Source organism: Fistularia commersonii, chromosome 12, assembly GCF_037954325.1.
Source record: "Fistularia commersonii isolate RoL2024-O1a breed Wild chromosome 12, RoL_Fcom_v1.0, whole genome shotgun sequence".
Lineage (NCBI taxonomy): Eukaryota > Metazoa > Chordata > Actinopteri > Syngnathiformes > Fistulariidae > Fistularia > Fistularia commersonii.
This window is the reverse complement of record NC_141295.1, coordinates 9,393,520-9,411,248: the sequence shown is the minus strand read 5'-3', so window position 1 is coordinate 9,411,248 and position 17,729 is coordinate 9,393,520. Positions and strand designations below refer to the sequence as shown.

At 39.1% G+C, this 17,729-nt stretch overlaps 1 protein-coding gene across 1 annotated transcript; it reads left to right on the top strand.

Moving 5' to 3' along the window:
• The first annotated feature begins 731 nt into the window (after nt 1-731).
• Nucleotides 732-11,490, top strand: melk (maternal embryonic leucine zipper kinase). The gene is made up of 17 exons (XM_086156261.1): nt 732-964; nt 1,039-1,124; nt 2,619-2,735; nt 3,489-3,632; nt 3,741-3,809; nt 4,098-4,190; nt 4,836-4,934; nt 5,213-5,281; nt 5,568-5,666; nt 5,912-5,998; nt 6,096-6,221; nt 6,422-6,586; nt 6,722-6,971; nt 9,564-9,660; nt 10,266-10,422; nt 10,620-10,723; nt 10,810-11,490. The coding sequence occupies exons 1-17, from the start codon at nt 886-888 to the stop codon at nt 10,985-10,987; spliced, it is 2,019 nt and encodes a 672-aa protein (XP_086012387.1). The 5' UTR covers nt 732-885; the 3' UTR covers nt 10,988-11,490.
• The last annotated feature ends 6,239 nt before the right edge of the window (nt 11,491-17,729 follow it).

Here is a 17,729-nt window from a genome sequence, read left to right as displayed (position 1 = left end):
ACAAGTATAATGAAGTAATTTGTTTTTCAAACGCTCTTTGTTTTAATGCTTTTTTTCACATGAACTACCGAATAACATTTGATGTATTCTTACTGCTGAGAACTCAACAAAGTAATTTATGACATACATATTTCTGGCTGTATGAGACTCATGCTGTCTGTTGAGGTTATTTCAACCTTTTGAGTAAATATCATCATAAATTTCAATGTCCCTTTTATTTATTGTGATAATCCTGAATTTTCTAAATACCTGCAACGTTTAATAAGAAGTTGCCAATGTTTTTCTCCCACACACAACACCATTGAAATATATGCTCGTAATCCCCCGCCTTATTATAATTATTATTATTATTATTATTATTATTATTATTATTATTATTATTTTCAGTAGACGTAGCATGCAATCCCACTCTTCGCCGGTGCATAGTGGGGGCGCTCCAAACGGAAGCAGGATATGTAGTCAACGAGCGAAATTCAAACTTCTGGAACAAAACATCCAGAGACTGGGTGTCCGATATTCATGTGCCGTTTTTCTGCCTGCTGTATTCAATTTTCTTCCAATTCTTATTCAAATTTCGTTTGGTGGTTTTTCTTCCCGTGGGCGTTTTTTTTTAACTTATGTTAATTTACGTGCTTGTCTCAAGGATATATTTTAGTAGGAGGCATCGTGAGTTAATCGCACAGCTGATACTTGTGTAGAGTGTTAGCCGGTTAGCTACTGTCAGTGAATCAATTTTCAAGTTAAAGTCTACGTTTTAAAGTTAAGCTTAGTTAGACGTAAACCATAAACATTTTTTTTTACGTTTTTATTTTGAATTTCGGCAATTTAATAATTTTTTCCCCGTCGTAGGCGGGTTTGTGGACGTGGTGAAAAAGGGTCGGGGGGATGCCGGTGGAAAGGACGGAGCCCCGCGGGGCCGAAGACTTCCTCAAATGCTATGAGATATATGAAACTATTGGCTCAGGTAACGTATTTGCATTTATATCATATTTAATAGCTGTCCTCTTAAATATCTGACCCACTCGCTTTATTTTCCAGGGGGGTTTGCTAAGGTTAAGCTGGGTCGGCACATTCCAACTGGGGAGAAGGTGGCCATTAAGATAATGAGCAAGAAGGACCTTGGGGTGAGTCCAAAACCGATGTTTATGTACATATCACAGACAAAGATTGAAGATCTCTTAAGTTCTAGTATTAATCGGTTTGATTTTTTTTTTTTACTGAAACAGCGTTTATTTTGATTTGTAATGTTGATAATGATGACTTGTTTAGCCATACATTACTTGTGCTCATCCAAGTTTCATCAGGTCAAGAATTGCATGACCCCAATTAGAAGTATGTTTTATATAAATATATATATATATATGTATATATATATATATATATATATATACCTTCTATATAATTTCCTATATATACCCCCCTACTTACCCCTACTCCTTTAAGAATATTTCTTCTTGCTGATTATATATATATATATATATATATATATATATATATCAGCCACGGTGCGGCATGGCTCAGGATGTAAAAGTGGTTGCAACCGAACATTCTTGGTTCGATTGCTGCGCTCCTTCTTGGTTGTTGAAGTGTTGTTGAGTGTTGAGCAAGACACTGAACTCCTATCTGCTCCCATGGCCGCTGCTCAGTAGCTGCCTTCTGCTCATGATTCATCCATGATCAGTTAAATGCAGTGGTTGAATTTTGCTGATGTTCTGCTATGTGCATACTGTACTGAATGTGACAATATAGGTCTTTCTTTCTAGTGTTGTCACCTTGATTGGTGACATTCCTGCTATGTGCTATGGGAGTGTTTTGTGCACTTTCAAATATTTGTGTTCTATCAGCGTCCCTGCAAACCCACTACCTGTGGTCATCCAGTGAACCGAACATAGAAGTGAGGAAAACCCAATGTTCCTGATTCTGCCCAATTTACTATATGCAGGCTTGCCATATTGGTGTAAAGATTGGAATGAGCTGTGGTGTTATTTTCAGAATGGAGGGAGAGGGAGAGGAATTAGAGCAAAGCACAAGCTGCCTATGATTTAACCATGTACCAGTCTTAGTCACGGTGACCGCTTTACAAGTTTATTAAACACAAGATAGTTCAGGTCAAACTAACAAATACATTAACACGCATACTAACACGCATACATTATAGATAGTAAGAACAGTTGTGGAACATACATATTTGAGTTAGAAGATGACATTTTCTTGAGCATTTTCAGCTGTGTCACTGCATCACTGCGTCTTAGTACACTACATCTACACATCACCCCGTAACCTTGTACGTTTGGGAATATTAGATGTGCACTCTTACTATCCAGTTCCTTCCACGTCCACTATCCTGCCATTTTTTTGATTTGCTTGGATTTTTAATGTATTGAATGGGTTATATGTTTGGATTTTATCACAACAACTAAGTCATAAATGAACACCTTTTGACTGTTATCGAATGATGATTAGTCTCTGCCTTAATGCTTGCTTGGGCAGGCTTGTTCTCGTCAGATTATGAAATCATTAGAACAACTTTATTGTTTCTCTGTAGCAGCTGATTAACATATTTAAGAGAGAAGAAAATATGAAACCCAAGATAAAAACAACTTCATTGATTTGTTCAGGATGACCTGCCCCGTGTGAAGGTGGAGATAGATGCCATGAAGAACCTGAGCCATCAGCATGTCTGTCGTCTTTACCAAGTAATAGAAACCTCCACCCAGATCTTCATGATCCTGGAGGTAAGTATGAGTTGGGTTGTATATTTTATCATCATCCCACTATTGAGATGAATACATTATGCAATGACCAAGGTCTGATCAATCACAACTGTTTACCCTAAAAAAGGGAGATCTTGTAATTTAAGCAGTCCCATCTTTCTGTTTTCTCAATCTGTTTTTATTTGGAAAGATATATTACAAACATTCGTATGTAAACTACATTTCTGTTCAAAAAAATAATTGATATAATTTTGGGTTTTACCCTTTTAAATCACTAACTAAATGTTTAACAACTGATTGAAGTAAGCATACTCTTCCCCCTATTCTAACATTAAAATTTGATTGACTTTATATTACATTACATTTTTGCCGCATCATAGAGCTGTAAATTCACAAAGTTCCTTGTGGCAGCTTAGTTTTGTGACACAAAACTATAGTTATGTTTTTTAGGTAAACTTGTGTGTATGAGTGTATTTTCAGTTTCACATCCTTAGTGATGGTTCTAGTATTCCCACACATGCTTCTCTTTCACTTTTCTTTTCATTATGCAAATAAAAAACATATAAAAACACATCACACTGAAAGATAGCCTCAGGACCTCCGTTTTCCTTCTCAGCATGTTGAACCCAGATGGGAAGAACTCAGTACTTGAGGATCATTGACAGATTTTTGTTTTGGGGCGTGTATATGTATGTGTATTTGTGTGTATGTGTAACATATACATATATATATATATTAGTTATGTGAATCTATTTTATTCTTTGTTTGCCACAGTACTGTCCAGGAGGGGAGTTGTTTGATTATATCATAGCAAAGGACCGTCTGTCAGAGGAGGAGACAAGGGTGTTTTTCAGGCAGATTGTGTCTGCGATGGCCTACGTCCACAGCCAGGGCTATGCACACAGGGATCTGAAACCGGTAAAAACAGTCACAGATTAAATGAGAGTGACTGAAACAGCTCACAGTGGATGAGAAATCCTACATTTTTCTAATATGTGCCTCAACATTTCTCGGTCTGAACATCAGGAAAACTTGTTGATAGATGAAGACCACAACCTGAAGCTCATCGACTTTGGCTTGTGCGCCAAACCTAAGGTATCACAATGTTTATAGTGAAGCTGCATGTGAATTTAAATTGTAGCTCCCTAAAGTTGTTTGGTGAAGGTAATGTTTAAATGCAAGATAATACATTACATCCTCAACAAAAGTTTGGAGACAATAGCATTTGAATGTATACATGCACTGTATTAGATGCTTAAGTCTTATCAACATCTGACTTTTCACAAGTAATTTCTTGCAATCCTCAGAATTAAACTGACAGAAGCTGATAACTATCCACAACCATGTAGCACTGATGTTTTATTTGGGCTGTCTGTCTCCTAGGGAGGTCTCAGTTATGAACTGATGACATGTTGTGGTAGCCCTGCTTATGCTGCCCCTGAACTCATCCAGGGAAAAGCATACATTGGTTCAGAGGTAAGACTACTTGTTACTTAAGAGTTGCAATCCTACCCAAGATTAAATGGAAACATTGTCCAAGGGCTGGATGATGTGAGGGGTGGGGATGGGGGATAATTCCACAATACTCAGATGCTAATTTTTTCAAAATGAACTCCATTTGAATATAATGTTGCGTGTGCAAAATCAGATAGGGACCACATTAGCCGAGTTTGTCCGCATCATGACATTGTAGTTTATCTTGTGTTCAGAAGTCTTAAAGAAGAACTTTAAAAAACAAAATCTTTGACTTTTTTTAACTTAAGGTTATGCTTTGCGGATATACAACGGTGACATCTTGCTCATTTACTCATGACATTTTCTCCTGAATTTTGGAAAATATGAAGTCAATTCATTATTGAAAAACAAAAACTAATAAATGATCACAATCTTTTAGCAAAAAAGTACTACGACGTCTTCAGAGCCTAATAATCCAGATCATTATGAAATCTATTACCCGTTTTCACAGCTAAACTGTATTTATTGTACATGTCATTATTCTAAAGTATTACCCAGTGTTAGTCCTCATTTGAGCTTAATATATTTTCATTAAGACCATGATTACTGATCAACTGCCTCACTGAAATCAGGGCTGTAATTTTGTCATTGGATGTGTTACTTCAGGCTGATGTTTGGAGTATGGGAGTGCTGTTGTTCGCTCTGCTGTGTGGATACCTTCCCTTTGATGATGAGAACTGCATGGTCCTCTACAGGAAAATCACTGTAAGAGCACTGTTGTCTTTAGTAAATCCAAAACTGCCACTATGTCAAGGAAAAAATCTGAAAAAAATCAGTTTAGTCACTGATAAACAAAAGAATTATCTTGCACTACAAATCCCTAGATTCAAGATTTGAATATTTGTTGAGCTTCTAATAATCAATGGAAACTGCTTACATATTTAAACAGTCATGCATGCGAAAACCAGAAATGCTGAACTTGTCGTTTATCCCTAGTATCTAACTGTTGTGTTGTTGTGTACCTTTTTTTTGCTGTCCTCCAGAGAGGTAAATATGACAACCCCAGATGGCTCTCTCCCGGTAGCATTCTCCTCCTCAACCAAATGATGCAGGTATTAATTCAGTTATTTTCATTTCCCTCTTATTTCCTATTTTGCGTAGACGCCAAAATACTTACTCAGTGAGTCAGGATTTAGTTACTCTTCTTAAATCTGGTTGAGACCAGGTTAAGGTGGAAAAATATTGAATTACATTTATAGAACGGGAGGAATTATGCATGATTTTTTTCATCTCATCATAAAACAATAAAAAATGAAGATAAAATGAAACTTATTTGAAATTAAGCCGATGTTAGTTTTGGTCTCTTAATCAGCTGTAGTGTCGTCATGTGTCCTGTAGGTGGATCCCAAGCGTCGTCTCACCGTTCGACAGCTGTTGGACCATCCGTGGGTGATGAAAGACTACAACAGCCCTGTGGAGTGGTACAGCAGGCAGCCGGTACACAAGCAAACAGACATTATTATCCTTAACCCACGGGTGTTCCCAAGTAGTACCTTACGTACAATAATCATTTGTTATTCTGAGTTACTAAAGCCATACAAATTTTGAGTGGTTAACAGATTTGGCATCAATTTTCTTGGAAGAAATACATCGTCTTTTAATGTCGAGATTATAGAATAGTTGTTTTTTGTGCTTGTCCATTAACAATCATGAATGGAAGTATGTTTTGGTTGATTGTCTAGCTTAATCATATCGACGAGGATTGTATCACAGAGATAGCAGTCAACATGAAGCGCTCAAGAGAAAGCACAAGAGCCCTGGTCAGAGAGGTGGGTGCAAGTGTGGATGCACATTTGGTAACATTATCTACATATATACTTTTGTGCAGTGTTGAAAATGCTGTTTAATACATTTTACTTCCCTTAGTGGAGGTACGACCACATCACGGCCACCTACCTGTTGCTGCTGTCAAAGAAGCAGAGAGGAAAACCTGTGCGCCTGCATCCTGAACCCGCTGAGGACTCCTGTTCTCTGCTACACAGAGAAATACAGGTCGGATGTGAAACTGCAAAACCCACACTGCTTTGCTTTCTGCCCTTGGCTCCTTGTCTTCTTACCTGAATGTTGTGATAAAGCTGTTTCGACTGATAATTCAGTTGGATAGACTTTGCGAAAGAAATGCTGTTTCTAAGCCAACGTATCACTCGGGTGTGCTGATTTCCAGTTTTCATCCTTCCACTCTTGATTTTTAGAGTACAGAGGCGCTTCACTTCAGTGAAGACGAAGATGCTGTGATTTTGGGATCTTTGGACTTAGGCTCTGAATACATTGATGATTGCCCATGGATATCAGCCAGGAAAAACACACCCCGTGGGGTCGGAGAGCAGCCAGATAGAGCCGCAGATGGGAAATTAAAGGTATGTGAAAACTGGAAAAATGTAGGTTTTGTCATGCCTGTGAGTTTGAGCTGTTTAGGATTTTGCCGGACGAAAAGCTTTACCGTGGCTCCACTCGCAAAGTGTACTCATAGAACATTAATCTACTGTTTGCAGAGATATGCTCAAACCCCTACGCCGGAAAGGGGCCGAACAGCAACACAGGGAAGTAGAAAGAGAGAGCAAGATCAAGTCACTGAAAACAAGGAGAATGTTGCTGCACAGGATCAAGACATTGAAATATTTGCACTGCCTCCTCCTCGAACTCCCGTCTCCAGCAAGAAGAATGCACACCCCAACAAAAATGTGCTGACCACACCCAATCGCAGTGTCAATGGCACCAAAAACCAAGCTGTTACACCTAAAGGTAGGAACAGTCTCTTCAATATGTAATTGTAGGACAAATGCGGTTATGTTTTAGTTTTTTGCACGGAAATTATTCTCTGTAGAAAAGAAAGGCTTAAAGTGCTATTTCGCCCAGATTATTAGCCAACTGCCCCTTTCCATGTTTTCCCATCCATTCCTCTTCCATTTGTTTATCTTTTTCTCCCCCTGTCTCACACCGCTCTCATAATCACAAGTGCCACAGCCACATGGCACAAATTTGCAATTAAATTGTCTTCCAGTAATAAACAGACTATTTATCCTAAAGCCACTCATAATTCTATGATTTAGTTGTCATTGTGGCACTAAAATGGATACACACACACACACACACATACGCTTATCACTGTCAACTGAAAGGTGAGGTTATTGTCAAAAGCCTAATTCTATTCACTTATCTATAAATGAAGGACACTAATATGAATGGAGAATCATTTAAGTCTTAATTATTTGTAGTGGCCCACCTGACTCAGGATAATGAGTAGTGCCCGACACAGTCGACTAAGAATCTACACTTCAGGCCAGAGCGTTGTTTCAGTAGAAAATGTTGTTTATTATTTGTTTCTTTTGTTTTAATGCTCCCAGTTGTAGGTCTCAGCTTGTGATGGTGTTAAGAATGAAATAAGACTTCACTCAAGTCAACTGGGGCTCAGTATAACCCCTTATTTTTAGATATAGATACTCTTCTACTCTAAGCGAGTGTTGACATCCTCACTGTGTGTGTCCCCGGGCATGTTCTGTGGTGGGTGTACCTGTCACTTTCCTCTGCTCGCTGTCCCAAGTGGGCTGTAGTGACATGTGTTCTTTTGCCACTGAAGACGTGTGTGTGTGTGTGTGTGTGTGTGTGTGTGTGTGCTTGTGCACGCGTTTCAACCATTTTTCCAACAGCCTCAGTGTCCACGACTGCCACTTCTTTGCTGAGCACCAAAAACATTTGTGTTAAAAAGGCACTTTTCACCTTTTATTTGCTCAAGACATCCTGCTTTTCAGAGACAGTTTGAGTAAATCTGGTAGCATTTTTCTCTTATTACATGTTACTATTATACAAAGCGCACTTCTGCAGCAAATTATGAAATCTTCACATGATGCTCCAGTGTTTAGAATCTGTGGTATCTACAGGTGAACTTGGAGATTAGAACTCTGCATTAGCTCACAGAAGTAGTTCACTTGTGACCATTTATTCAGAGTTCTCACAATTTCGCAGAATACATTTCGCATGATCACCAGGGGCATAAACTTTCCCACCAATGATTTCCTCCACTAAGTCCTTGCCGATCAGCAGAGATGAAGACCGAATGCTTGGAGAAAGAGTTGCCAGTCGTGATGCTATCTCTCCCTAGTCCATGGATGGAGTTATTTTGCCTGCCTCCTTTCCTCAGCAACTATATCTTTAATAACCATTTTCCCAGTTTCCGGCAATTGTGTTCGAAGTCACTGATAGCTCTATATACTGACTTCACCACTTTCCTCAGAAACTGCCGCTTCAGATTGTGAATTGCTTTTGATAGCCATTATTTTACTCTGTTAATTGCAATCTTGCAATATTGCAGCGCTTGCATATTTAAAAAAAAGGCTAAGTCAGCTTTATTGTCAATTCCCCCTCATGTACTGAACATACAGAGGAATCAAAAAGACATTTCACACAATCCTGGACACTTCTCACAATCCCGTGATTATGTTCTGATCTGTTATGTCTGCAAGATTATTAAAAAACAACTGCATAGAAGGTTTCAAAAGCAGAAGCAGATTAAATATGTGGATGACATGTGTATGAATGTGTTGAAAAGAACATCAAAACTGGAAGATTGGCTGTAGAGGTTTAGTGGTTTTATTTCCTGCCAAGTGTCTTTGAGCAGGATGAATGCCTAACTTCTGTTGTGCAAAAAGTTTATAAATGTATGTGCGTGTTTTTACAGATGAATGAAACAGTATTTGTGTAGTCAGAGTACAAGAGTAGCTCAATGCTGTTCTATGACATTTCCTCAAAAATTTAAATTGGCACGTCACTGAATAAAAATGTTAAAAGAGTACAACTTTCAAGGTACTGTGACATGGCCCTAGCAGTGTGGATTAGCATGTGACATGTAACTTAAATAGATGTATGCCCAAACTGTCTAGTATCAATTTTTGAAGTTTTGGTGTTACTGCATTCTCGTACAAATTCAAATTTTTGAATAATTTTCGTCACCACAGCTTAAGGTCTTCAGTTTTCATTCGCGCCAACCAAGTGATGGGATGAAGGGATGAATGACTGACTGTCTAGCAAAACGCTTCACAGGGCACGGAAGCAAATACAGAATTAAATTAAATGGGATTCCCAATTTGACTTGTCCACTCTCAGTTTATAAAGTAGGCAACACTAATCTAATAATGTGAAACGACCAAGTTGTGCAATAAAGTAACAGACCCTCCCCCCTGCCAAAAATAAAAATAACCCAAAGCTTTGGAAATGCACTCAAACAGCTGAATTCTTCTGTTACACTTGACAGTGACAGCGGGACGTAGAAGACAACCTGCCCATTTGGCCTTTGTCCAGAGTTGTAACTTGTTTGTTGTTTGTCTATTTATTATATAGTTGGAGGCAGTGGTTCCAAAGAGCCCAGCAAAAAGCGAGCAGCTGACAGCCAAGAATGCGGAAGCAACGAGCTCTTGACCTTCAGTCCTGAGAGGAGGTGAATGCATAACCATCGGGAAGCCAGAACTTCCTATTTGTGTCTGAAATGTAGGCAGGAAAACAGAAGTATAAGAGGTTTTCTAAATGAAGGTTTTTATATTGATATTAATGAAAATCACAGTCTGATGCAGATAAAGCACATATTTAAATCTAAGAAAGAACCAAAATAAAAATTAGCAGAATATCAAATTTAGAATTTCAGAAAATATTACTAGGATGAATAGGATCAGAAACGAGTCCCATCAGAGGGACAGCACATAAGATGTTTTGGAGAGAATATATATGGTAGACGGATGCTGGAAATGGAGCTGCCAGGCAGGAGTTCTAGAGGAAGACCAAAGAGAAGATTTATGGATGTAGTGAGAGAGGATGTGAAGGTAGTTGGTGTAAGAGAGGAGGATACAGGGAATAGGGTTAGATGGAGAAGGTTGATTCACTGTGGCAACTCCTGAAAGGAAAAGCTAAAAGGAAAAAAAGAAGACGACGACGACAATATCACAATTAACAACCAGTTAATATAATAATGCTCAAAACATAATCAGCGGGAAAAGTGCTCTTCTACTATCAGAGCCAGGCATAAAGGATTTTATTTTTTCTCCTCAGGTCTCGGTCGCTGGATATGGCTGGAACCATAGACAGTGGGAAGAAGAAGAGAGGAGGAAAGGTGTTTGGTTCCTTGGAGAGAGGATTGGACAAGGTGATCACCATGCTCACTCCCAGCAAGAGGCGAGGCCAGCGCGAAGGCCCACGAAAGATCAAAGTGGGTGCACACGGGCCGACACATGGACTCACCTAGTCATTATCGTGCACTGTTTCTGATTAGTGTGTATGTGTGTGTGTGTGTGTGTGTGTGTGTGTGTGTGTGTGTGTGTGTGTGTGTGTGTGTGTGTGTGTGTGTGTGTGTGTGTGTGTGTGTGTGTGTGTGTGTGTGTGTGTGTGTGTGTGTGTGTGCTTTAGGCACAGTACAATGTGACACTAACGAGCCAGACCAATCCAGACCAGGTTCTTAATCAGATCCTTTCCATCCTGCCGGAAAAAAATGTCGATTTCACACAGAAGGGGTGAGAAAGAGATCCAACATCTCCAATCCAAATATGAATTCATTAAGTATATACACACTCGCGTCATTTCTCCGCCCTTCCCTCAGGTATACCTTGAAGTGCAGGACCTATGGCGACTTTGGAAAGGTGACCATGGCGTTTGACCTTGAGGTTTGCCTGCTGCAGAGGCCAGAGGTGGTCGGGATCCGCCGACAGCGACTAAAGGGAGATGCCTGGGTCTACAAGCACCTGGTGGAAGGCATCCTCGCCACGTGCAGCATCTGAGCACTTTTCAGGAGACGACTGTTGCCCTTTCAGTCTCTGCAAAATGAAATGCCTCCCAACTTTCATGAATAAACATTAACCGATAAGTGACTCAGGCATAGTCTTAGAATTAACATTATTATTACTGATTTTTATCAAATGTCCTAAAGCTTGCCTCAAAGCATCAAAATTATGAGCAGAATTATAAGCCATCAGTCTGCACAGGAAAATATTGTTTTATGTAGAATATTTTACTTCCCCCCCCTCATAAGTACAATTTGTTGATAGTTGATTTGTTCATGAAATGCTTTTTGCTGTTTATTGTCTACCTTCCAGCTGATTATTACAATATTTATGTCACAGAGTTGTTTTTCCTCCCCTGAAAGTGCTAAACGATTCATTAACATCAGCACGAACTGTATTTACTAATTTTTCTTTGTACATGGGTTTGCAGCTCTTTTCTCAATGTGTTGCAAACTCATATGAAGCATCTTTATTTGTAACTCGCTTGTTTTTTTTTGTATGTGTCAAGTGCGTAAAACGTCTGCTGATAATATGAATGAGCAAAATAAATTTTTTCTTGTTAAGTTAAACATGAGTATTAGTTAACTATGTGTGTGTAGAGACATTATCATGGTACATTTAAATACTTCTCAAATAGCAGTTATGCAGATTGGTGTTAACTGTAAGACACAACTGGGGGAAAAACAAACTGAAGGGGGTTGAGATGATAACACAGATAGAGGTTAAGGTTGGAGTTGGAAAGGTTAAAATAGAAAGTCAGCCCATTTTCTCTGTTCCTCTACAAGTAAAGACTCCTGCTGGGCCCGAACTGCCTGTGTGCCGTGGACGACAGCTGGACTGTAGCTGCTGTCACCAGACCTGTGAACTTTCCAGAGCACCCTCAACCCTTTCGCTTTTTTTTTTCCCCCCGAGCCCTGGAACGTTTCTGTTCCGGCTCCTTTCCCAAATTTGAGTTTTACTTCACTTTCTCAGTGTCACCTGATAGTCTCCATTTATGAGTTTTCAGGTATAACACCCCCCCCCCCCCCCCCCCCCCGCCTTTTAAAGGACCATCTTCAGGGTCACCATAGCACATCATCTGCCTCCATCCTCTTCACCCCCACCAACAAACTTCATGTCTTCTTTGAATCCATCCATCAATCTCTCTGTTTGGTCTTTAGGTGTCCTGCCTTGCGGTTCCAACCCCAGTATTTATTCTTCTACTCAGATCTTCACTATCCCTCCTCTGTACATGTTCAAAACATTCCTGTCTGAATTTATCTGTGCTTCATCAATACTGTCCCTCTGATGGACTCGTTCCTTAACCTGTCCACCTCATTTCTAAAAGAACCTCAAAGGGATGCTGCCAGAAAAGTGATCTAATTTTATCTCTCTCAGCGCTGAATGTCTATTAATCGCCCTGCATTTGTTCTGATGAACGAAGGGTTCAAAAAACTGGAATGAAGTTTGTAATTATTTATTGATAAAATCTTATTGTGGTAACTGCACTTGAATTTTTTCACTTGTACTTATCCCTCCAAACAGAAAGGGAGCGCTGCACCCCCAGATCACCAAATGTTTTGAAAATCCATGTGCTTAGATCACTTTTTCAAATGCTGGACTGGACAAATGAGATTGCAGCTGACAATTGTACTCTTTCTTCTCTCCCTAATGTGAGTTACAAGTCCCTGGAACTGCTATAATTCTTACACTGTTGTACAGTTTCACTTTCTTCATCACACTTTAATTAATTAAGTAATTAATTAATATGTCTATCCTGTGTGCTCAACCGTAGCCCCAGACCTCCTCCTATAGATGTCCAGCAGAGCCCGGCAGTGAAGTCCTTGGGAAGTAAGTTGATTAAAACTGATAGATTTTTGATTTTTTTTTTTTTAGCAAGATTTGTTTTTTATTTTTATTTTGAAAAATAGAGAAAGGAAACTGGTAAACTTGAATACCATTATTACTCTTGGACTCACAAAATTACTAAAAACTCAAATGATATGCAAAAAGAAAGGTTTTGAAAGGGGCTTCACAAAGTATTTCTGCTGTGCTATGAGATGGCGTGGAATTTTGTTTTGACATACAAATGTATATATATATATATATGTGTGTGTGTATATATATAACTGTGATACATAATTGTATATTTTTTCTTCCTGTCTTGGTTCTCTGGTCAAATCCAGAGGAACTGAACAAGAGAACAGAGCTGAGCAAAGAGAATTGTGCTGCTGAAATTCAAAATCAAAGTCAGAGATTGAATATTGGATTTGTGTTCATACCTCAGCAAAATACTTTACGGCAGTAGATCTAACGATGCAGTTTCTCTAATATTCTACTTATACAAATGAAAAAAAACTTTAACATCTGACTGCAGTGTAAATGTATTGAATCTGCAATCGTTCTAGGATATGGGTAACTTACCGAATCCCATCTGAAGTACAGTATTTTGGGGATTTAATTATTGGGTTTTTTTCTGTTCTGTCAATATAAGAATTTTCTTCAGACTGCATATGCATGGGTTGGGAGCCGTCTTGTGTCCAAAATTGCTCCACCACCCATGTCAGACCAGTGCAAATCAGAATAAATGGACAGATAGATCGGCCAGGTGACAAGGCTGGTGAAAAGCTGGAGAAGTAAGCTGGTGCCCGTTTTTCAAAACAAAGGAGATAGTGCATTGTGCTAACTTTAGGGCAGGGGTGTCAAAATCATTTTGGTCCGGGGGCCACATACGGCCTAATTTGATGTCAAAGGGGCCGGACCAGTAAAATCACTACCTAAAAGTAACACTAAGTACAAATTTTTCCTTTGTTTTAGTGTAAAGGAGGTTAACAGGTAAATCATAAAAAATCTTTTTACGTAATGAACTGTTCCTCCAAAAAAAAACATGACAAACTAATAAAAAAATGAATATTAAAAAAATAATGATGAAATTATACCCTAAAAATATTGTTGAGTTAAAAGAGAAAATCTTGTCACTGTGGGAAAATTTGCCACTGGAATTTATTCAAAAATTGATTGGTAGAATTTAAGAGGTTTATAAGGCTGATGGTGGCTATTCTGGTTATTAAGTCCGTCTTTTTAATTTTGCCTTTTTTTTTATTGTGATCATTTTTGTGGTTCTTATAGAAATAAGAAAAGAAAAGATCGTCTTAAAAATGTCACTAGACGTTTTCAATCAAAAAAATCATTTAGTTTTCAAATTTTGAAGCAAAAAATGCATTGCAAAGTTACTTTTTCATTTTTTCCTTGCTTGTTTTTTTTTTTTTTTGTGAAACCCACTGAATAAAAAACCCCAGACACACATGAGAAAAAACTCACATGCAAAACACAAATATTTGATTTCAGGCAGGGGGCCACAAAATATTGCTCCAGGGGCCGAAACTGGCCCGCGGGCCACGAGTCTAAGACCCCTGCTAAAGGGGAACAAAGTTTATGAGCCACACAATGAAGTTAGGGAAAAGAGTGGTGGAAACTAGTGGTGAACATTTGCCAAGAAAGAGCACTAAAGATACAGTTTTTACAGTTAGAATGTTGATAGAGAAGTACAGAGAAGGTCAGAGGAGCTACATTGTACCCTTTGTAGATCTAGAAAATATATGGTAGGGTGCATTTGGGAATGCATCAGGGATCAACTCTGAGTCCCTTCTTCTTTGCAGGGGTGATGGACAGGGCGACAGATAAGGTTAGACAGGAATCACCATCTGATGTTTGCAGATGACACTGGGATCCATAGAGAGAGCAGGGAGCAGGTGGAGGACAAGCAAGAGAGGAGGAGGTATGCTCTGAAAAGGAGAGAAATTAATGCGTTTTTGTGTGTGTGTGTTTGTGTGTGTGTGAATGAAAAGTAACCAGGTAGACTGGTGAAGATGCAAGTAGAAGAGGTGGGGAAGGTGCAAGACTTTAAATATTAAGAGGCAACCATTCAGAATCCTTTGGCGTGTGGACAAATGCTGAAAACATACTTCTTCACCAAGAACTACTGCACTAATCCCTCGGAAAAGAGAAAAAAAAAACAGAAATTAATGTATGTATGTATTTGGTTCTGAGATGGCTATTTGGTTGAGTGGTCACTTCTGACTTCCGACTACTGGTACTTCGGATCTTCGGTGACTGAGTTGCACTTTTTGTAAGTCGCTTTGGATAAAAGCGTCTGCCAAATGACTGGAATTCAATGTAATGTAAAAGGTGATGAAATGAGTGCAGGCAGGGTGAAGTGGATGGAGAAGAGTGTCCGGGGCAGTCAGAGTGAAGGGAAAGATTTATGAAACGCAGGTGAGACCAGGTGTCGGTGGTGTACGAACGGGAGACGGCGGAAATGACCAAAAGATAGGCGGCAGAGTTGAAGATGTCGGGATTATTTTTGAGATTGACGAGCGCGGACTGGATTAGAAACTACCACTTTGGAGGGACGGCCCGGGGTCAGATTGAGATGGTTCGTACACGTTTGGAGGAAAGAGAGCGAATATGTTGGTAAAAGGATGTTGGCGCAGCCACGCAGGAGGAAGAGGGAGGAACAAAGAGGAGATCTGTGGATATTACCAGGAAGAACCTGCAGTTAGTGGGTGTGACTATACAGGAGTGTCTCAGAAAATTGGAATATTGTGATAAAGTTCTTTATCTTCTGTAATGCATTGTATTGTCTTCCCAGGACTATACATAGAAATTAGCTATGAGCTACAATCTGGTACAAACATCTCTGCCTCTGTGCTTAATGTAATTGTACACTGTCCTAATAAACTTCTAAACAAACAAACAACTGCAAAAACAAAAATGTCATACATTCTGGATTCATTACAAATCAACTGAAATATTGCAAGCCTTTTATCATTTTAATATTGCTGATTATGGTTTACATCTTAAGAAAACTCAAAAATCCTATCTCAAAATATTAGAATATCATGAACAAGTTTTTTTTTTTTTTTAATTGCATCACAGAAGATAAAGATCTTTATTACAATATTCTAATTTTTCTGAGACAGTCCTGTATAAGCCCATCTGCTATTTTGTTTGAAAACTGGAAAGCTTCTGTAATTTCGGAATGAATTACCTCTCGTCTCTAAAATCAAAATTTGAAAGTCATGGGAAAGTCATCGGGTTTCACCATCGCACTCACGACCCTCCATCAATCCCTCCAACTGTTTCTTGCCGGACCTTTTTTAGCACCCAGGTCTCCATCTCCCTGCTTTTCGCTTTTCTCCATGTCCCCCTCTCATCGGTTTGGTGGTCACTCTGCCCCTCATGTGCCAAGGAATGTGCGACCAAGGGTTGCAGCAACAGGAGAGATGCATCGCGAAAACCAGACTAAGACTGTTTGATTGTACAGATGTTCAGCTATTCTGAGCTATTAGATCTTTGAATAAAAATCATCATCAACTTCATTTGTAGACCACTTTAAAAAGCAACAACACGCCAAAACAAGAATTCTGAAATACCAGTAAAAGTGAGGTCGGGCACAAACAATAAGTAAGATGGGAAAAAAGTAAAAACCATTCAATGAAATCCCTCTGGGTTCAAGGCTATGGATTAGAAGTACGTTTTAACAACGGACAGTGAAGGTACCTGTCTTAGATACCGAAGCAAATTATTACCAGTAGACGGGGTCGGAGCCTGAGACGAAAAAGCTCTTCTCTGTCTGAGCTTCTGGGTTGACCCAGGTACCTCTAGGACAGGGGTGGGCAGTTATTTTGGCCTGCGCGCCACATTTCTTATTTAATTTTTATGTGCGGCCCAACTAGGTATTATGTAAATTGAACAAAATGAAAATTGCAATTCAAATATTTACATTTTTTGGGGCATTTTATTTCAACTTTAAAATAATTGATTATCATATAAATGCATCAACATTATTTCGTATGTAATCATCCATACAAAATTTTGAAAGAGGAAAAAATAAGGAGTCTCTAAATTAAGTTGATAAATTGAAAATATTTTGGCAGTCCGGATAAAAAAAGCTGTAAAATGCCCAGGTCTGCTCTAGGAGCAGCTGGTTAGCTGATCTGAGAGACCAAGCAGGAGTGTTGGGGTGAAGGAGCTAAGGAAGGTAAAGCGGCAATAGACTGTTTAAAGATTTAAATATAAGTAAAATAACTGTCTTATGTGAACCGGTGAAAAGCCTCCCAGAGGATTGCGGGACTCCAACATCTTCACTGTTGTCTTCTTCATTTAACATTAAGAAGTTTAGGGCTGTCCATGCTTCAGTTTTATCAAATCCTGCCAGGAGTGCCTTTTCCTTAAAAAGCATTCTTCCATTTTGAGGGGAGATACTGTACATTTGACAGTTTTCAGCATGGAAATGAAAGGAAATGCTGTGTTTTCTAAAGATGGACTCTGGTGGGAGCAGTGACGTGCGGTGATGATCATGGCTGGTGAGGCACTGACTTCATTACAATAAGATTAGCAAACATATGAACCCTTCAGAGTAGCTTATTCACAATTTGATTGACAGCAGTTAAAATCTGTTTAAACAATGTTTAAAATCTATTATCACCTTTCTTCCCCTACCATGAGGCAGGAGAACTGCGTGCCTCACTTAGTGGCTGTTGGCAGCTGTTTAATGAGCGCTCGGCACAATAAAGTAGTAGTTGTTGACAAAAAAAAAACACTGTACATTGGAAATCAAGTTCATATATCAAAAGCATTTCAACATTTTAATAGTGACACACAGAGAGACAGCAATCCGGTCTTACTGCAGAGCATGCCAGCAGTCAGCCGTCATTGCGCAATCTACGTTGAGGCTCAACAGTCCGCTGCCTCACCA

What these genes read in the sequence shown, in the direction of transcription:
- melk (XM_086156261.1), top strand. Translation starts at nt 886, where the DNA reads ATGCCGGTGGAAAGGACGGAGCCCCGCGGGGCCGAAGACTTCCTCAAA. An exon ending in ATATGAAACTATTGGCTCAG is followed by an intron (nt 965 to 1,038) that starts GTAACGTATTTG and finishes TTTATTTTCCAG; the next exon opens with GGGGGTTTGCTAAGGTTAAG. An exon ending in CCAAGCTGTTACACCTAAAG is followed by an intron (nt 6,972 to 9,563) that starts GTAGGAACAGTC and finishes TTTATTATATAG; the next exon opens with TTGGAGGCAGTGGTTCCAAA.